The 21837-nt window shown below is 41.8% G+C and overlaps 1 protein-coding gene across 1 annotated transcript in view; it reads left to right on the top strand.

The window, feature by feature from the left end:
• LOC108881504 (ATP-binding cassette sub-family C member 4-like) overlaps positions 1-19217 on the top strand; it is a 35300-nt gene extending 16083 nt beyond the window's left edge. The window contains 12 exon segments of the mRNA XM_018673551.1: positions 6459-6609; positions 7352-7471; positions 7606-7716; positions 7843-7943; positions 8333-8524; positions 10907-11062; positions 13909-13998; positions 14458-14580; positions 14582-14631; positions 15211-15316; positions 16655-16789; positions 18220-19217. Coding sequence (XP_018529067.1) covers positions 6459-6609; positions 7352-7471; positions 7606-7716; positions 7843-7943; positions 8333-8524; positions 10907-11062; positions 13909-13998; positions 14458-14580; positions 14582-14631; positions 15211-15316; positions 16655-16789; positions 18220-18297 — 1413 coding nt within the window. The 3' untranslated portion in view covers positions 18298-19217.
• The last annotated feature ends 2620 nt before the right edge of the window (positions 19218-21837 follow it).

Below are 21837 nucleotides of genomic sequence, written 5' to 3'. Positions count from 1 at the left end.
CAGCGCGGCCCAGCGCCTGCACAGATTTAATAAAAGTGTGCACATAGGCTGAGGGCGTGGCTCCCTCAGTGTGACACAACAGAGACGGCATCCTCAGAGAATATGTACGGAGACTAAGCAAGTGATTGGGGGAGAGAAAGGAACCAAAGAGGAAATAAAGGCCACAGGATGATGGGTCAGATGCAGAGGAAAAAAAGGGGTGCGGTGGGGGGGTGGGGGGGTGACGAGGATGATGTGTTGAGCAGTCGAAGAGAAAAAGTGTGATCAGCAGGCGTACGATGTGTTTGCAGCAGTAGAGCTAGAAGCGTGGTAGAGGGGGAAGGGGACAGGTCAGTTGGAACAGATCCAGAGCTGGACTTGCCCCTCGTAGCACAATCCACCTAATGCTCTATAGTCTTACAGACCTGGTAGCCAAGGGCCACCCTGGTGCATAACCAGGTTAGGTTACCAAATGCCACCCTGCCACTGTGACAGCCATCTCCCACGAAAGCCTGCGGAGATGAGCCAGCTCATGCACCTAGCTCCACAAAGAAGGGAATGTTCGCTGCACAATTCGAGGTAGAGGAGCAGGCGTGGCTCCTTGGTTAGGGCCAAAGAATAGAACAAAGGCGTGCTGAAAACGAATCCCCCCTCCACAATGCCTGAGTGATGTTTGTGGCAGATACCCATCTCACAGTAGACAAAAGCCATCTTAAATGCTGAAAGCACAAAAGATCATTTGCACAAAAGCTTTTTGTCTGCTATAGTTCCACTCATTTTGATAATAAGGTGAATAATGGTTGGAGTAAAATAATAACTTTGTAGAAGGCCCAAAAGGTCCAACTGAAAACAGTGAAAGTAGACTAGGTCATGACTGGAAACAGACTTCTGTTGCATATACATACTCACTGCACTTCACACTTGACTTAACCATTCCATCATGCTTATATCTATATTGATAGGAAATATAAGGCTCAATATTATTTTAACTATGCTTCTGTATTGCAGTGAAAAATAACATGGGGGGAGCAAACAGTGTTAGAATAAGATGAGCTATGTCATGTGTTGTTTCTGCTGCTCTTTTGCTGCAGCAAAAAGTGGGAGGCATTTGTGATTGGGCAAAGGTGGCATCTTTTGGACAAAACACTTTTGTTTGTGCTGCTTTCTGCCCTTGTTTGCAGGTGTCTTTCATGGAGCAGCCTTTAATGCTTTCAGGAAGGAAGATTTTCACTCTTTTTTATCAAAGTATTAGCCGCACAGAAAAGCTGCTGATCCCAACTATTGTTGCTCATTCGCGGAGGGACATTTCCCCATAGTCATTGTTTAAATGGTTGTCAGTGGGGAATAAAGTGAAACTTCATAAACAATGCCCTAACTGGTTTATCTCTCTCTATGGGGAGAGACCGCTTCTGTGCAGGGATTTGCACCAGAGCCTCCTCCTTTATGGTGGAGTAAGCACTTCACAGCCCCTCAGCACTGCCCCCCATCCTCGCTTAACAAGGGGATTCCCTCTAGCTGGGGGAACCTGGTTACACCCCAGAGCCCTATTTTTTTTCCACAGGTCTCATTTAGTAGTAATTTAGTATATTGGGGAAAAAGGCTCTTTCTCTCCCCTCTTTATGGTCATGGGACAAAGACAGAAATGTCAATTAAAAACACCTCAGGCTTTTGGGACTGTCAGCTTTTGTGTGGACTTGACCTTTAAATCCTGGGTTGCCTCTATTTTCACAGAAGGGGGCAGAGGAGGAGGGCAAGACAATAAGGGGTGAGCACAGGGGTCTTTCAGAGGAGGATTTTGTGTGAAGGCTCTTGACCAAGTCACACCACTAACTGTGGGGTCCATAGCTACATTCATAGGTCTTCTTAACCATCTATGCAAATTCAGTTTTTCAGGATGTTTATGCATAGACACCAGCTGACAACTGCTGTCATTTAAGTGAGACTGCTTTTGCCAGTGTTAATGTCATATAAACACGCACGGACATTTGCTCCTAAATCGCACACTAAATTACAGCGGTAAAACCTAGAGACATCTGGAGAAAGAAAATAGTTTGCGTGTGTGAGGGGAAAGAGGGCGTGCACGCAGACACAAACCCAGCACAGAAGCATGGAAGATGCACACAAACACAGAGCAAAGATGGCCATTGTTTCAAAACACTGGCGGGTGGATCGTTGTGTGAGTCTGTATATTGTGGCACATTGTGTGTCAGGCCTCTTCAGTGGCTTTGTGGGATATGAGAACTGCTGACGTAACCGTGAGTGCTGTTGGATGGGATTTCACTGGCTTTCTCTGCTTCTTTACCACGCTGGTGACAGAAGTAGTGAGGAATGCACTGGCTCCAGGCGTTACACAGGTTAGCCTGAGAAACACAGGAGATGGTCCTGTGTGGAAATATATAGGCTGTCCTATAAATCCCCCTATGACCATTGTTTTATGACAGTGTCATTGTCTTTTTGCACAAGGTGAAAAAACAGACACAGAGAGGGGAAAAGCCTAAAGATGACCTTATACAAATATGTGTTCACTTATTTGTCAAATTAGTGTAACAATAAACCAGAACACAAGATAGAAGCAGTGTGTGTGTGTGTGTGTGTGTGTGTGTGTGTGTGTGTGTGTGTGTGTGTGTGTGTGTGTGTGTGTGTGTGCGCGTGCGCGTGTGTGCGTGCGCGTGCTTATGAGTTTGCTTAACTGGCCAGCCATTCAGCAATACCACACATGGTCATTTGATGGCGAGCACCGGCCAGCAAAAGCTTCCAGTGTGTGTATGTGTGGTCTCCCATGATGCTGCGGTCCAGCACCTCAGCTGCTCTGACTCAGACATACACGGGCCAGGCCTCTGGGGTTTTTTGAGCCTGGGAACTTACATAACAAAGTCTCAATCCTCATCTAGAATCTCACCTCATGTCAATATGATGAAGATGATGAATTCTGTGCTTTCTGTGAGTGGCTTTTGTTTGTGTGAATTACTGTTGTCTTGTGTATTTGGAAAAAAAAGAAGTTTTTTGTGTTGTTATCAAGAGGAAAAGAAAGAGAATGGAGCAATGAATGAATTTGCTGGATGCTAGTGATTTATAGTAGAGAGAGAGAGTGAGAGAGACCGCATTACAAAGCCTTTCTCTTATTTCCAAAATGGGGTTGGAAATCAGCAGCTTGACTGAGCCCAAATAAGTGACTTCTTTTACCTTTTCACAGCACACAAAGGCCTAATCCTAGGACTACTTGAGCCACCAATGTAGACAGCGACTGAGACCACCACAGTATGTGTCAGACCCTCCTCACCACACACAAAACACATTGACTGCAGCTTTATGAAGTGAAAATGGCACAGAAAGGGAAAATGTGAAGGAGGTGTCCACAGTCATTTCTCCCAAAGAAAAGCCATGGCATCTGGGCATTTAATGCTAAAATAAAGCCCAAAGATGCAGTAGAATGGATTGGGTCACTTGTATTGTTCCAGAGCCCAAGTGGAACAGCCTTGTTTTGTTTCAGTACCACTGACCCTTGCAACTTATTGTGTGGCTCTGTCATGGAAAAGTGTGGAGTTCAGAAAAAGAAAAAAAAAAGAAAAATTCCTGTGATGACAGAGGACTTCTTTTGAGGAATTTTCTTTGCCATGCGTTCCCCTCATTTCCTGTTTTGTTTGTACGTCTTTCCCAGTGGCAAATATTGCACACTGACAGTAAATAAAGGGAGGATGAAAAAGGGGTTGTAAAAAGCGTACTGATTCCTTGTGTCCAGAGGGATGTTTAATTAAAGGGAAGTGTTTATTTTCTGCTGTGGAACAACAGTCGCTATCATTGCTGAACACAAATATAGCAATTAACTTCAATTTTCTACATTTATTTGGACATCAAAGAGCTGATAGAATCGTTGAGAAAATAAAGCAATTAGGGTCAGCAGAGATCTGAATGGTCTTTGGACACAGCAGTGCACCCAGTTTGCTTGAATGACTGAATCACATGCGTGCGGTAGCTTTCTTTTCTTGCTAAAGAGCAATTAGCAGTAATTCTTTATTTAAACTGTTTGTATACAAAACCTTTCATCCTTTTATCCACTTTTATGTGCAGTGGGATGTGGCTTTGGGAGTTTTCTGTTCCTGTGTGGTTTCATAGGAGATATGGATGTGGTCTGAGGGGGTGAGGTGTATGCTTGTAGGATCGCTTATCGGAGTCATCTGTGTGTAGTGTGGGTGGGGGCCACGGTGTTCCCGATGCTGACACGATAAGCGGCAGACCACGCAAATGGATCACATCAAACAGGGCCTTGGCGACACAGGCCCCTGGGGAGCAGGAGGAGGCAAGACTCCTATCTAATGGTTCCTGTTCCTCCTCTGTCCCCTCAGATGACCCCACTGTCAGATAAGCCTGCCTGGCTCGGACCTTCGTGGCCCCTGCTGAAATGGGCCCAATTAGAATTCAAATTAACCAACCAGCAAACATGAATGAGCAGTGTCGCTGTGTCACTAACCAGCAGCGGGAGAGTGAAAGAAAAACAGTATATATATGATAAGACATTTGTTCAGTTAATATTTGATCCCCTAAAGGGAAGGCTGGATAACATGCAGTAATGTGCCATCATCTCACTTTGCAGTCTGGTGGCCTTCCATCAAGACTAAGATTGAAACTTATGTACTGTGAAATTCTTGGGATCAGTTGTGCTCAGTAGCTTCCACTTACTGTTTGATTGTGTGGGCTCCACTATGGCAATGGTTAGACTAGTAATACCCTCTTATCTGAACAGCAAATGGGATTGAGTGGCTTTTCATCATAAAACTACACTGAAAGTGATCATGCTTAAATGTGTGCTTAAGTGGCAGATAACATCCGTAATTAAGGTGCTAAATTAAATTTTCATCTCTCTGGGCTAGTCTGAGACCACTGAAGGTAACCGCACGATCCTAATCTCCACGTCTTAGGATTCATCTCTTAGGATATGTCTAATTTCAGGGTGTGAGGTTTCAGTTTTATCATCTACCAATCGAATATGAAATATGTAACACAGTATACCTTTCATTTAGGAAGAAATGGTCTCACACATTCAGTCGTGGAAGAAGTATGCAGAGACCTTATTTGGGTAAAAATGTCAACACCACATGGTGAACACACTCCTGCATTCAAAGTCTCACATGAGTAAAAGTCTTATAAACAAAATGTACTCAAAGGTAAAAGTGAAGTAAAAGCACTTATTATAGTGTACTAATAATGCTAGGTATTATTTAGCTTTATCTGACAAACTGGCAACTAAACCCGTCAAATAAATTTAGTTGAGTAAAACGTACAATATTACAATGTTAAAGTAACAGAAAATGGACATACTCACGTACTCACATAAAATGACACAATTTTACTCCAGAACAGTATTTGAAAGAATGCACTTAGTTTCTTTCCACCACAAAAAAACACATTCATTTCAGCTACTGGCCAGAAGTGGTGAAAGATCTTTTATTTTCTGATATGACTATGTTCCTACCCAGTCATTATTGTATTTGCTTACAAGCTGTGGATATCCAGACTAAAGTATGAATTTTTGCCACTGCAAGTCAAAGCGTAAACGTACAGAAATGTTTTAAATCTGTAATATTATTGGCTTTCCAGGCATTTTTGGTTGGCAGTTTAGTTGACAACATATACATATTTTCGAGGCTAATCATATTTTATGTAAATAGAAATTTTAATCTGCAAAGTAACCAGTAACTATAACAGATGAATGTAGTGGAGTAAAATGTACAGTATTTTTCTGTAATGGAGTATGAAGTTGCATAAAATTATGTTCTGAAGTTAATTCTCCCTAAATTGTGGTGTGTAAAAGTGCTTAGTCATTGTTTTACACATTTTAGTCACGTTTTATCTTTAATACTGAAAGTCATAATAATAATATATTAGATGCTTGTTTCTGTTTTCTAAACACAGTACAGATGTGGATCTTTGGTGTCGTCAGACTCATTCTCCCCAATCCTGTTTAGGCAGCTCTGGTATCCTGGTCTAGATGTGTCACAGAGCCATTAACACAGGTGATGAGTCACTGTGTTGTTGAGGGCTGTGTGGTTTGAGTGTGATGTATCAGACACCCACAGTGTGGTTCCCAGAGCCCTCTGCCAGTCACTGTGGCCATGCCTGTTGGCTGGCTGCTCTGCCAGAGAGGCTTACCGGCCAGAAGTGTTGAAGGGAAAGCCCAAGGGAGCCAGGGATATGAGTTGCAGTGGCCAAGTGGTAAATTCTCACCTGCTACTAAGTGAGAATTAGCACCGTGATCGTTTTCCTTTCACACTGTGAGTCACATAAGCTCAGTCCCACAACCTGCTGTTACCTTACTGTAGGTCCATGATGGTCTCACACAAATAGAGCTGAAAGAGTTCCTCTTGTTCAGCCTTGAAAAATAGGCCTCACTGCCCCAGTGGTAGCCCACACAGCAGCAGTGGAGCTTTTGACTCTGTTGCTGTTTGATTAATATTGTGCTCACATCTTTCCTTCTGTCCCAGGTTTTTCTCCAAGTCATTGGAGTGATTGCAGTAGCTGCCATCATCATCCCTTGGATCCTTATTCCTGTTGTTCCCCTCCTCGCTGTCTTCCTGTTTCTGAGACGCTACTTCCTGCAGACCTCCAGGGACATCAAGCGGCTAGAGTCTACCAGTAAATTTTTATTTTTTTTTTGGTTGTGGGGGCGTGGACATGTCCATTTGTGCCAAAAGACAAAAGCAGACCACAGGAATGCTAATAGACCATTGAAGAAAGCTATGGTCATTAGCATAAAGGCTAAAGGTGGCGGTAGCCTATGGCTCGGCCACACGCAGTTTCCTCTAGAGATGGGAGTTCATGACATCACATACAATGGGAAAAATGCCAAGTGGGCATGACTAGGCCATTGCAGGCTTTAGTTTATCTGTTTTAGTCTTGGCTGAGAACCCAAATGCACATTGGCCAACAGGTTCCATCATCCGAAAGAACAAAAGTTCTATCAAAAAGCTCAAAGGAAACATTTAGGTTTTGTCTTTGGTATTGTAAAACTAACAAATAGAAACAAAGGACTGCTCAATAGCAACCTTTCCCTAAATCAGAATTGACTGGCATCAGGGGCATATTTAATGCGTGTATGATGATTTCTTTGTCTGCACTTTCAGATAGACAGTTTATCCAGTAGAACACCTCAAAACACGGCAGTAGTAGACTATGACTTACTTAAATATATATTGAAACACACTGTCAGCATATGATGCATGAACACAAATATGTTCTGAAACAATGTTCATAGTCAAAACTCCTGTCCTTTGGAATTGAGGAAGTATCTGGGTTGAAAACTTGACTGTGGTGTTAAATGTTCAGATGCATATTTGTTCAAATGCTAACAGTTATGCTTTGTATGTATTTCTTTTAGCCCGGAGTCCTGTGTTCTCCCACCTTTCTTCATCTCTACAAGGCCTGAGCACCATCCGTGCCTTCAAGGTTCAGCAGAAGTTTCAGCAAATGTTTGATGAATATCAAGATCTTCACTCAGGTGAAAGGAAATTTAAACAGCCCAAAATTCAAGATGTCAAAGCCGTTTAGACTAAACTACATTTTGTAATATGAGCAAAACTAAGGTCATAGAGATTACATGTATTATCTTCACTCTGTGGTTGTGTTTAACAGAGGCCTGGTTTTTATTCCTGACTACGTCTCGTTGGTTTGCTGTTCGTCTTGATGGAATTTGTTCAATTTTTGTGACCATCACTGCTTTTGGCTGCCTTTACCTCAGGGATGGTACTGTATGGATTTTGTATAAAAATGCCACACCTTGATACTGACATGTTAGTCGTTATTAGTGAAACCATGATGATAAACTCATATTGTGTGACTGTATGTTTCGGTTTTTTTCTTACATTACAGGGTTGGAGCCAGGTGCAGTAGGTCTGGCTCTGTCTTATGCTGTCACACTCACAGGCATGTTCCAGTGGGGTGTTAGACAGAGCGCAGAGATCGAGAACATGGTGAGAACATTTACATTTGGACACTCAAACCATTATTTATTCACCCATTTTTAAGGTTACTTCTCTGAAATGTTCAGTACATTTCAAACAGTGTTGTATGTGTGGGAAACAAAACAGAAGAGATGTGTAACTCCTCTCATGCTGATGATAGCTGATTAAAGAGACATTTTACGTATATGACCCAGAAAGTTCAGTTTACCTGTAGTGATTACTACTCAACCTTTTCGTTTCATTATGTCTTATTATATGTGTGTATGTATTTTGTCATGTTTACTGTCTTTAGTAACCAAATAACCTAAAATTTACTGAAGCTGATACACTGTTTTTTTTGCTTACTTCTGAAGTGACAAAACAAGTACAATTCCATGAAAAAAAATCATTTCTTATAGATGACCTCAGTGGAGAGAGTGGTTGAATATGCAGAGCTGGAGAGTGAAGCACCTTGGGAGACAGACAAACAGCCTCCACATGACTGGCCGAAGACAGGCTCCATCACCTTTGACAGAGTCAACTACTCTTACAGTGCCAGCGAGCCTTTGGTCCTAAAGAACTTGACTGTTGTCTTCACATCCAGAGAAAAGGTTCTTGTCTTTATTCCCACCTGTGCATGCTTACTGGTGTGCACAGCCCATGACTTGGGTTGATATGCAGCCAGTGTAGAGGGTGTGGTGTGATTCTTTTTTATGTGGCATTATTTCCAAATCAATTATTAAAGGGACAGCATATTGTGCTGCTGAATCTTGAGGACTATACCATTTGTGATTCATGGAATACATATCATGTAATTAAGACTGTTCAAGTGGATCCATTTGTTCCCAATTTGCATTTTGAGCTACCTGACGGTGACAACTGTTTATTCACTATAGAGAGAGAGGAGGCCAAGGTAGAGGGGCGAAGAAAGGGAGAGAGAGGAAGGCAGAGGGAGATGGTTGAGGATGATTGAAATTGTGTTTAATGCTGGGGGTGTATTTTGCATGGCTATGGTTGGCCAGAGCGGCTGATTTCACAATGGATGGGTTGATAAGTGTAGAGCCTCTGGCTCTGACAGCCCATGGGAGGGATCTCTGCTGCATGCCATGGGGGTGAAAGGCTTTGTGCATCCTGACAGTTCCCCTGACACCCTTTCACAAGGAAACCTGCACCTACCACCTACAGTACAAGATGCATTCACTCTGTCCCTCACTACAGTCATACACTATACATGTTCATATAAAAGCACAGAACTCGCCCACAACACCCCAGCTGACATTTTGTTGTTCAGAGAGAAATAGCTTAGTAAGGGCATAATACTTATCTCCAAGACTCAGAAAATCAAAATCGCTTTTACTTTTCATTATGCTATAAATGAAGTGAGTCTGCAATAAAAAAAATTCCTGAACTTTGAACTTATGTGTTTGAAAAGATGAGAGGCTAGCATGTGATAACATTAATTTTCTCATAGTTTAATTAATGCCTACCAAGGAAAGTGTGACTCATCCCTGCCGAACACTGTTTAAAATGTCGGTAATTTGTTGAGATAGCTTGTTGAAAGTGACCTTTGTTTGCATTCACTGCCAATCAGGAAATACTGTTACAATATTTGTCAGTTTGGTTTGGAGAAAGGTGATGTTTCCTACAAGGACCAGGTAGAGGCATTCAGTGGTCTGTTGCTGTGTCCTCTGTGTGATAATCACCTGTGCTTCTTGAGGCCCTTTTAGAGGAACCGTTTCATCTCAGTTGGCAGTCTTGGGTTGATGTCAATTAGGATAACTCATTAAGAAAAACCTGTCTTGACCCTCTCTACCTCTACCTAACGGGGTAAAAAGGGTGAAAAATGCCTTTGTTGCACCCTCTCTGTGTGTTGACATGTTATGAGCACAGTGGCTCTTTGTTATGCAAGCAATTTTGTTGTTAATCTCCTCTTTAAACAAAAGGTTGCCCATTGGCTGCATAGTGGCATATATAACAGGCCTATATGTTGGCAGGTAGCAGCAGAACATGTGATGATTTGCCTCGTGGTGCCATCGTTGACACCAATCCCATTCATCGGGTTCTACTGGCAGATTGAATCTCAATCTTTCTTATGGTTGTGCTCAGCTTTTTGGCAAAAGTTCTGTGAGTAAAATACCAGTTTGCTCTGGACTGGTCATGGTCTGCGTCAGTCTTTTTTAAGCCTATGTACAGCATTAATAAAAACCTGTGCATGGCACAATTTGGGTGTGCAAAGTTCTTATAGCTATAGGCAATAGCTAGAATTGTAGGTATTCTCACCACAGTAATGACAGGGTCACACAAAAGGTCAACTAACCTTGATGCTGCCCTTTTATTAGTTCAGCCTTCACAAGCAAATTCTAAATGCACAAATATACAAAGATGGGTGGTTAAGCTTGTGAAATGTCTGGAGCCCTGTTAAATTGTGTCACCTGTTATCATAGAACTACAGTTATGAGTAACTATAAAATTTCCAGCCTACAGACACTGGCATGTGCAATGTGTGAAACGGCTGCACTATGAAATGAGCACTTCTACAAAATATAGTACACTTTAAAATAGTTGTCTTAAATTAGCAGAAAATGATACCGTGAGTATATTAAGTGTAATGACGTGCTGGGTTCACCTGATACCATGTGACTAAGCTTCTATAATAACACAAGATAGGATAATATGTTAAGGTGTGAAACTTGTCCGAGGGTATTACGTATTTTAAAAATTATAAAAAACATAAAATGTGCTTTGATACCCCTGCCTGTAGTAGAATAGAATATTTTCCACGAGCCTGATTTTATCTCCACATCGCACAAGTGGTTCTACTGTAGCTATTAGCCATACCACATGCTCCTTCAACACCTCAACACTTAATGACACTTAATGACAATAAGCACTAGTTTCATTAACAATCTGAAGGAGCACAGTAGTGTTAAGTCCTCTTGTAAGTTGTTGGAATTTTTACAGATTTAAAAATAAGTCTCATCTCTACACTGTAGGTTGGCATCGTTGGGCGCACTGGTGCTGGTAAAAGCTCCCTGATCTCTGCCTTGTTCCGGCTCGCAGAACCTGACGGAAGAATATGGATTGATGGTTTTCAGACTTCTGCAATTGGTCTGCACACCCTGCGCCAGAAAATGTCCATCATCCCACAGGTACCTCTTTTAAACTGCTCCAGTCTCATCTGTTGTGTCTTTGTAGAGAGATGTTACATATCATTATTTATTAGAAATTAAGTACAGCAGTCAGTCTTTTGTACTCTCTGTCCTATTCTAAAACTGCTGGACTTTTGCCTCAACTGCTTCTGTAAGGTGCATTTTTTTGTCATGATTGAGAAATGTCAGCAATGTCAGATGAATGCTGGTAACGGAAACCTTCATGCTTTGGCCCTTTTTATATGCCTGGCTTTTAAAAAGCTAAAACAAGTGAGGAGAATTACAGTCGTCACTCAGGGGATTTCTGAAAATGAGACAAACGGATGCCTAGAGACAGTTTAACTTTATTTCCGCTTGTTGAAACTGATACGGCATTAAGAAAATGCCAGCCTGCGGGTGAGTGTCAGCAGAGTGGAGGGAGGGGAGAAGACTCCCACGGCCTGTACTGTGAAGAGAGCAGTTCCCCATCCCTGACAGAGGATTAGCCCTCTACCCCCCAAACATGGGAAAGCTGCTTAGAAGAAGTCTCCCCCATCCTCACAGTCAGAGTCCCCTTGTACACCGTCACTTAGCCCAAGTCTCAAACATTTCTAGGGTGAAGCCAAGATGCCCAAAAACAGTTTCATTAATGTTTTTCTGTGGATTTGATAGGTTCCTGGCATTGCTACTACTTTAGATAAAGTTTTACTTCCTAGTCCAAACTAGTTTGAGATGGATGTGATGGGTGTTTGATGTGATTTTGTTTACTCTTTCTGTCTCTCCTAGAGGGAGAGACTTGCACAAAGTGGCAGGTTACGAGTCAGAAGTTTAACTGCACGCCCATCTGTATCACATACTGGATGGCATTTTTATGACATGAAGTTTAACCAGCATTCAGAAGAAGAGAGTTTCTCTGTACCGTGCTCTTAGTTTTACAAACTTATATAGAGAAGTCTTGCATCTTGCGTTTATACAAATTCATCTGAAAGCCTTTTATTCACCTGCCAGACATAAGAGATAGCGATATTCAGTCAGCCTTTCACGTGGAAAATCTTGATATAAATTGCCAGTTGCTTTACTTTTTCATGTGGAATTCTGAGTGTGATATGTATAATATACATTGCCAGTGAGGAGTTTCATTATTTGCCACCCACAGATTTGATTATGATAAGCTTTTATTAGCATATGGCATTAAAAAAGGATCCATTTCATTTTCTATTGAATCCTCAGGAATGACTTACTAAAAAATGAATTCTGTAGCAAACAGAGGGCTTAGAATTGGTGGAGCACATAATCGGTCTATGGAAAGCTGTGCTTGAAAGCTGGTTTTTCCGACCTAACACTGAATCCTCAATTAAAGTGTGTCACAAAACTAGTTTGAATTGGGACTTCAGCTGGCTTAATGACAAGGCGGTATTTTGGTGACAGAGGGAAAAGCTCATTGGAAGTGAAGAGGTGGAACATTTTCTAAGACACAGGTAGCTGGGTGGAAATTGAGCAGTTAGTCCTGAGTCCTCTGACCCACATGAAGGTTTGTTGAGATATGATTTTGTATTTGAGGTGGGTATACTGTATGTGTACACTGTGTGCACACATGGCTTACACACATGGATGCGTGTCTCACTTTTTCACTTTATTGCTGTCACAGCGCCGGCTTTGGGCTGATCAGCCCAGCACTGACCTGTAAGAGAGCAGAGATGGAGGTGTGGATAGTGAGTCACACTCAGACTAGTAGTTCTGTAATCTTAATGCAGGACACTGAGCCTTTTAGACCCATTGTGTACTTTACTTTTACTCCTGGTCTAATCTCACAGTTGCCAGGTGAACATTTCCTATCTTGATTTGAGGTCAGATTCATATCTTGGGTAAGCTGGAGTTATCACATTGCCTTGACTGTGATGGGGATACAATGGAGGCCTATCAGTTTTTGTTATGGAGAGTTGCTTGCAGGCTTTGCGTCACCTCTGTTGCTGTGATATACTCTGTCACATCTCATTAAAGTTTTTTCAAATGGTCATTATGACCATTTAAGTGTCATAAATTCTGTGTTATGTTTCAAAGGTAAGTCCAGCTGTATTTGTTCACTGATAAAACAAATGCGAAAATGATGCCATATGAAAACCTTATCTACTGCAGCTCTGAACCATGAGAGGCAACACAGTCTCTTTACAGCAACCTCTCCTAGTAAGTGTTCAGTAAATCACTTCAACATTGGAGCAGGATTTATGAATAAATATCTGACCTGACACACGGAGATGCCTGGCTTGCTCCTGTTTATCAGGTTTACCGCAAACAGAGTGGCATGTTGGAACAGTGCCTGTAGACTTGCGGGCTCTTTCCTTTGCACTGTAATAAAGAGCTTTATTCACTCACTTAAAGATGGCTGTGCGGCTCAACCTTGATACAGGTGTGTGGCTCACCATAAATACATATCTCAGAAATCCTAGCTGTCTGAGATCTGAGGATGGCCTTTCATCGCTGTAGTCAGCTGATGTGGTAACTCCTATTAATAGATGAATTTCGGCAGACATTTTGAGATTATTTCTAATACAGTTACTGTATTGTAAAAGAGACGAGCACTGCTGGCACTTTTTTGTCATATATTCAGACAATCTTGCACAGCTATTCTCCACCAACACCAGTGCACAAGCTCTGGTTTTCCAAGTAAAAAGATCAACTTATTGAAGAATAGTTGCACAGAGCACTGAATAGAGCTCCTGAGTGTAGCAAGCCCTTTGTGAACATCTTCCCCTCACACATTGCCTAGCGGCTCTCTATAAAGCCTGTCTTAACCCTTTCATACATCTTCCCCCTGTCATTATCTTAACTGGCCACGGCCTTCTCTTTGTATATCCATCTATCCACAGGACCCAGTTCTCTTCACGGGCACCATGAGGAAGAATCTGGACCCTTTCAGCCAGCACACAGATGAGGACCTGTGGAATGCACTCCAAGAGGTACTCCAGCGTGGCTCTGAATGATTCCCCCTCGCCAGCCCAGGGGGGGATCCCTCTGTCCCCCTGTACAATGCTGCCATTCAGCCTCCCTGCTCGCCACAAGTCATGGGGGGAAATCCCATTAGGGCCATGGGGCCCAGCTCAATGTGCGGCTTGTAACTGGGAACCATTGAAAGTGCTGGGGGAGATGTGTTTGGGCAGTCAGGCCAACCAGGATGAAGGCTCCCCCCACAGTGAAGGGCTTCAGCTCCTGGTCCTGCCTCTGAATGGGTTTGGTGGCCTGGATTAAAGCTAGAGGCTGGCCACAAGAGAGCACTGGCCAAGGTCATCAGTGGACCTGGCCCTGCATTGTGCCAGGCGGTTAATGGGTGTGTTTGGATGGCTCTTTAAAGACATCCCCACAGGAAGCCTTTATGCAGGAGTAATGAAGGGTTGGGGCTCTGCTCTTCCTCTCCACAGGTGCAGATGAAGGCCGTGGTAGAGGAGCTGCCCAATAAGCTGGAGACGGTGCTGACTGAGTCAGGCTCTAACTTCAGCATGGGCCAGAGGCAGCTTGTGTGTTTGGCCAGGGCCATCCTCCGCAGAAAACCGCATCCTCATTATTGATGAGGCCACAGCCAATGTGGACCCAAGGTCAGGGGACACTACCACTAGTACTACTTCCCTGTAGATTAATATTATTATTATTATTATATTATATTATTATTCTTAAAAAAAACTCTGTTTGACAGTCTGTGTAAATATATCAGTAGCACATATGTGAGGTTAAACTCTTATGAAAAGATATGAACATATATCAGCTACAATGCATATTGCTTGGTGGTGGTAAACTGACTATATACTGTAACAAGATTATTTACACTCAATGGTGTGATTGCATTGTTTCTACAGAACATCCATGTAGTAGATAGCTAATAAATTCTATACCTACATTACCAACCAATTGACACTATTAGTCTGACTTTTGATTAATGAATATGATTATCAGCGTGGAATTTATTAAGAAGTAGTTACAATAAGTCATATTAACAGATTAAACTGAATATATCTTTGTAAACTTGTGCCCCTGTCACATCTTTTATTTTTATGCCTACTACTGCACATACCTCACTGCTGATGAGCCATTGTTCTGTGCTGAGTAAAATCCCTGCCTGAGGGTCTATAGGAAGAGAGTTTTTTTGTGCTGAGGTGTTGTGTTCCCTTCTCCTTTAGAACTGACAGCCTCATCCAGCAGACTATCCGGGACAAGTTTCAAGAGTGTACAGTCCTCACCATTGCTCACAGGCTCAACACTATCATTGACTGTGACAGAATACTGGTAAGAAAGGAAATTTCCACTGTCCAGCACTTCAGTCAGTAATATAAAAAGAGACCAGTTCTCCTTTAGTATTCAGTCATTGGAAAAGTTTTTAATAATAGGGGTATAGCAAAAAATAACTATCTCTCTAACTACTTCCCAATATTTTGTGATATCCCTTTACAAACTTTTAAGACTGAGCTGCTATTGTACAGAATTTGTGGCATAATATAAAGTAGCCTGCAAAAACATGTGCCTAGTATTCATTTACGCCACTGTTCATTAAACACACCTGAGATTCAGAGCTTATAAACACCTCTTTTTATAATAGTCAGAGGCTTACTACACAATGTTTACAGAGTTTTAATTCACTTGCCTTTTTGCAACAGCTGGGCTGATTTCTCCCTCACAGCATTGCCTCTCATTGAGCCTGCACTCGTGCCACTTGATCTTTTGCCCTTTCCTGCTACTGCCTGCAGAGGTGCCAATTAGTGCCATTTGTGGCAGCATTTGTTAAGCGTCCGTGGAGGACAGGGTTCAACCTGATGGCTGCTTGGTCACTGAGAGGGTCACTGAGAAAAGTCGAATATCACACAGCGGGGGCTGTTTCACACCTACACTTGTGTTAAATGCCCCCAGATTGTCACATGCTTTGGGAGCACTAAATTGGGACACACCTGAATTGCCTTGTCCATGTCTTAAGCTGTACATTTAGACCCAGAATGTTTTCCAATACACAAACTTCATCTCCTAGTATCCTGCTCCTAAACTGTCGATTATGACAGCAGCTGCCTTTCATACTAAACACTCCCTGAAACGGTGCTTTAGTGATAACAAACTGCTCATTACTGCTGTAAGGGGATCGAGCTTGTTAAAATTTGTCTGTGATATAATTGTAGTCTTGTTCAAACTGCTTGAATTGGCACTATTCTTTGTGTGGTTTACATAGTATGTGATGACACAGAAATGATGGTAATTTTCTAGAGTGTCTTAAAGGTGTGATTGTTGGATTTGGCAGAGGACCACCCCTGAGCTGCTGAAACGCCAGGATAAATACACGGTTAAATCACTGATCTCCAGTCTGTCAGAGTCAGCGTAGTAGACTTTCACACTGCTAACAGGTTGCGCTCATTGTCCGTGGCCCTGTCGAGCAGAAACAGGCACTGGTGTTTGCTGTTGCATGAGTCACGTAAAATGGATGGTTCAGAGGCGCAGAGAACTACTGTTTCCCCATTCATCTTGCACCTGTCTGCATGCATCACTCAGCAGTGAAACAGCTGAAGTGTCTGTTTTCTCCAAAGTAAAGTATACAGACGGCGTCAAACACACACACACCCAGCATTGTATGTGTGATTGCAGGTCCTGGATGCTGGCAGGATCCGGGAGTATGACGAGCCATATGTGCTGCTCCAGAACCAGGATGGGCTTTTTTACCAGATGGTCCAACAGACAGGCAGAGCTGAGGCCGCCTCGCTGCTGCACACAGCTAAACAGGTAACCACACCCACCTTTGTCCCAGGACAGGGCTGTCACTAAATAGAGTTGAGCCGTGGCACACTAATCCCAGACTTCTGCCTTTAACTCCAGACTTCATTGCTCACCTCCAAAATAATACAGTTAAGCAACAGAAGATGTGCATAACCCTGACAATGCAAAGACACTTGATTACCATTTTAATTTAAAGTGCCTACTTGGTGCATTGCTACACCATAACATTAATTTCAAGAGAGAAATTGTCGCTTTGTAGATTCACATCCTCTGATTTTTATCACAGAAACTCTCTGTATAATCTTTTTTCACATAATGTAATTTTGAGATCATTTTAGAGATGATTCTAGAAAAGCAGCTTTCTTTGCGCTAAATCTATTTTGAAATATTGGGTTTAACTTCATCGCGATTTGGGATAAACTTTCTATGGGGATTACTGTAATAGAGAATGTCCATATTTTTTCCCTGTGAAATTCATTTGTGATGTATTTCCCCTTCAGACACTGAGCAGATAAGAGCTGGCTATTCATTGTTCAATTCCATTTTATGTGCATCTGTCTGGGACTACAGATACCATATTGCAACTTCAAACAGGTCTTTGTGAAATAAGAAAAAGTAGGCATCATTTCATTTTCTCTCTGTCCCTCGCACAAATTTATCAGCAGAACTGTATCTTCTCAGCCAGAGGAGTGAAATGAGTAAAATACTGATTTCAAAGACTCAGCACAGTGTGGTATTATTTGGTATCGTCTTACCCTGCACACTGGCGGATTGGTAGTGACATTGTTCAAGCCCTTACGTTTTCCTTTCTTTATTGTAGGGTGCTCTCCTTAGATCAGATTACTGCAGCATCCTTAACTGTCTAGCGCCACTTATTAAATACTGAGATGGTCCACATGTTGTGTGTCAAGTTTCTATAGTTGTCAGTCAAGGTTTGAATACATTCAATAATCTGATATCAACCTCTAGGTCCTTTGTCCATGCTGAAGGAGAATCTCAGAGTAGACAGTATATCTGTACAGCTGCGGCCAACCTGTTTGAACATGTTTTACCCCCTTTTTACAAACTTTCTGTTATTGAAATTTGTGTTCTGTCAGAGCCTCTTTGTATAAATAAATCAAGCATTTTGTAGACACTTTAAGCAAACACTGATATCTTCCGAGACAGTTTTTCAAACACAATCGCACAGCTCAGCTTAGAAGTCACCGTTGGAGAAAATTAACTCAAATAAAACAAATAATTTCACTGATTTTATCTGATATTTTCACAGCCGTTTATGAGACTAAATAAGCCACTTTTGCATGCTTCAACGGGTGACAAATCCCTTCACCAGAGCTCTGACTGGATCTGTCATAAAACACACCTTAACAGATCACGAGCTTAGATTGGACTGTGTGCTTGTATTCTGTGACACTGCTTCCCTGATACACTTCCAGGTTTACATGAACAAAAAGCGAGTGACAGACGTGCGCTGTGCCAAGGACATCTGTGTCATCTTTGAGACGTCTCTTTGACAGTTTGGAGAGTCGCTGTGGCCATCACTGACCAAATCCTTTAACTGATATACTTAGCTCCTTTACTGTGTGCATTAAAATGTCTTTAGACTCCCAGCAGACATAGTGTAGTATGTGCTGCATTTGATTGTCATAGTCCTTTGGTCTGGAACAGGAAAGAGGCAAGTATGTGAGGCAGGCTGTACCTTTATTGATGGCATATTACTGCATGGCTGTTTATTGATTACACTCAGCCATGTTTATGTATGTGTGTTCTGGCCTCTTGGGTAGCTTCAACCCAGCACTCCTGCAGAAAAGAGTGCAGATATTGGGTGTGTTTATCTTGGTGCAATAAATTATTGGTGGCTTAAGCTATTCTTTTAAAGCGGACACTGTTTTGCTCAACTAAGGTCTTTTTATTATTTGGAAAATGCTTGACAATACAAGGAGAAACCAAAGAGGATGATACCAATGTCTTCAGTAATCATTGTGCCTTAATCAGACTATTGATTCTTTGGAATTTCAGTCTTCCTGCGCTCTGACCATAGTGATTTTATGTCTACCTCAGCTCATGTAAGGAAGGGACAGTAAAGTTGAAATGGAACATGCCATTTAATGGCAGTGATACTGACTAACAAAGAGGAACATGGGAGAAGTTTTAAGTTTGTAACTTTTTAATATTCATTTCTCTCTTTACTCTTTTGATAAATGTGCTGTTGTTGCTCTGAGAACATAGCACCTTTTACTGTGGCAGTAACATGAAATTGAGTATCACTAATATGATTTCTAGTATTTATGCTGTTTTCTATATATTTGTGCATGTTTTTTTTTGTTAAAAGTTGTATTTCAGTGAGTTTGCACTTTGTAACTGATTAGTCATTAATTAGTGATACATATGGTCACTTAAAATTTACAGTAGATGAAGTTCGAATTACATATAATAAAACCATGTTTCTAATTTTTCAGTACTGTCTTCATTTTACTTTTAAGACATTGTTGTCTCCTATTACTCTGACTCACTAACCATTTCCTCCCGCTCTTGCTCATCTTGTATCCAGTTGTCTGAATGGTGTGTTTGCCTCAGGTCAGTGATTACAGCTGGTCTTGACCACGATGCTACAAATTGGTAAGTGGTTAAGAAAACAACCTAGTGATTACTGTGTTGAGTCAAGTGATTTTTAAATTGTGTTTCACAGTGGTAAAGTGGTGCAGCTATTTACTCCATTATTTTAACACATTGGTGATGCAATATGACGATTACATCCTAATTACAATGCAATTTTTTCATCAGCAGCTCAATTAGAAAAGAGCTGTTTAATTTGCCTTCATACAGGCAAGAGCAGAGCAGGTGATTACACATTCAGAGATGGCTGTCAGTAAACACTTAGCCTGGTATAAAAGGCAGTATTTAACCAGGCCCAGATTTGGGTCGTGAACTGTGGGACATCAGTTCCTTTAAAAGCTGAGTGATTTACACAATTCATTAAAGCCAGTGAATCTTCAGCCAGCGTCATATTAAATGGTTACTTACTCTCAAATAGCCCCTTGGGAGTTGAATTGTTGGCTTGCGAATAGATTAAAGTTTACATTGAAAAGAGAAATTGAATTCAGAGGTAATCAATAGCATAATGGGCCAGTGAGAGGCGCCTGCTGCTGAAATGAAATTACCATATTTTTAATCTTAATTTTCCACTCTGTTTATCTGACAGTGTGGATGTGCAATCCAAACAGATAATGAGAGAGTGGGATATTGACAGTGGGGTCCTCTGGAGTGCTTGTTTCAGTGATTAAACGCTGTGATCTGTGATTACTTTGTGTCGGGTGTCAGGCTGGCAGCCAGGGCCCGGGGAGACGCAGGCACATAGCAGCTGGAGCATCATGGGTCTCTGAGGTGCTAATGCACCTGACACAGCATTGACAGCATCCGAAACCCTATCAGGGACAGCACCACACGGCAGCTGCCACAATAGGAATACTCATGGCACTATCTACATCAGAGTCAGCATATATCCTCTCTGCTCTCCCCTCGATAACAGCCAACATAAGAATGGCGACAACAAAGTTTACACAATGAGTATTATTAACCAGATACCTTCCTACGTTGCCCAATAATACTGCCATTTTAAGACATATCTGAATAGGTGTGCAAATAGCAATGCTGCCAGCATAGTGCTGATATAGCTTTAATAAATAAATGTCTGAGAAACCTGGCTGTCCACACAATGAAGTTTAATCCCAAAGAAATAAAACACAAAATAAGAGTCAGCACAATGTAGAGGCAGTGAATGAAATGATGAATTCAAGCTGTAGCATCCACACTTTAAGAGAAAAGTGATACGTTGGTACTGATTTGAGGATGTGATTACACGCTCCATTCAGTTAAAGATGTTTTATTGTCAGTTGAGAGAAGAATAATGTAACAAGTATCTATAACAACTGAAAGTGGTGTAAATTGTTCAAGGTTGTTTTGTTATGGGCCAATAAATAAGTAGTCTCAGGGCCATTTTTGGTTGAGGAGACAATGTTTTTTTTGACAAACTTTCTGTTGTGGCAGCATTTTCTTTTGTGGTGGATACTACTGTTTGACAAATGGAAACAAATTGCATGGTGCAGGCGTCTGAATGGCAGGGAGTTGGGGAGTGTCAAACCCGGTGCTGAAAGACGATGAAGCGAGAGCCTCAGGTTTTTGTGGGCAACTCAGACCTGACTGATCCCGGCATAAAGTACTTGTTGAAGAGAAGGAGAAAAGGAGAACAGGATTTCGACAGGCTGCAGTGAAATTAGGAGAATTGACTATGGCGGCTTTGTTCCTGGCTGGTGACATGGGATGGGGGGGCGGGGGGCTGGTGAGACTGGAGTGATTCCCCAGAGACTCTGCGCTCAGCCTTTCTAAAGTGACTACAGACTGAATATCTGACAAGTTCCCAAGGCCTGACATGACTCTGTGTAGAGCTAAGAAAAACAAACAACAAATGGCAAGTTTTTCAGATACATGTGGTGACACTGGATGCAGTGTGTTAGAAAATGGCTTTTTATCTTGTTAAAAATAGGCACTCAATTTGGAATATGTTGATGCTATATTTTCCAGATCGATGCAACAACCCTTGTTAGACCTAGTTTTTCCTCTGACAGACTTTGTGAAAGTGGAAAAATGAGAAGTACCGAATGTTGATTTCAAACTTATAACTAGTAGTTTTTCTTTTGGTGTCGCATCATAAACAAACACAAACATTTACTACAAGTAGTTCCTACCCAGCGTGCACAGGTGAGGTTTAATAAGCCACACTGAATCATGGTGCCTCAGCACTTTAGTAACCACTCTGGCCTGGCGCTATGCACCGGACGACTAATACTGCCACAAACAATAATTATAGGTCGCACATGTGATAGATGATGCTTCGTAAACTCTCCACACTGTGGTTTTTCTTTTGAGTGTTACTGTCTTTGAACTTCACTGGATGATTTTTAGATTAATACACAGCATTCACACAGAATAAACAAGCTGTTGAAATAAAATGGAACACGCATGCTTTTTTATCCAGGGAAAAGAAAACTTAAAGA

The sequence above is a fragment of the Lates calcarifer genome, linkage group LG1 (assembly GCF_001640805.2).
Source record: "Lates calcarifer isolate ASB-BC8 linkage group LG1, TLL_Latcal_v3, whole genome shotgun sequence".
NCBI lineage: Eukaryota > Metazoa > Chordata > Actinopteri > Centropomidae > Lates > Lates calcarifer.
This window is presented reverse-complemented; position numbering and strand designations above follow the sequence as displayed.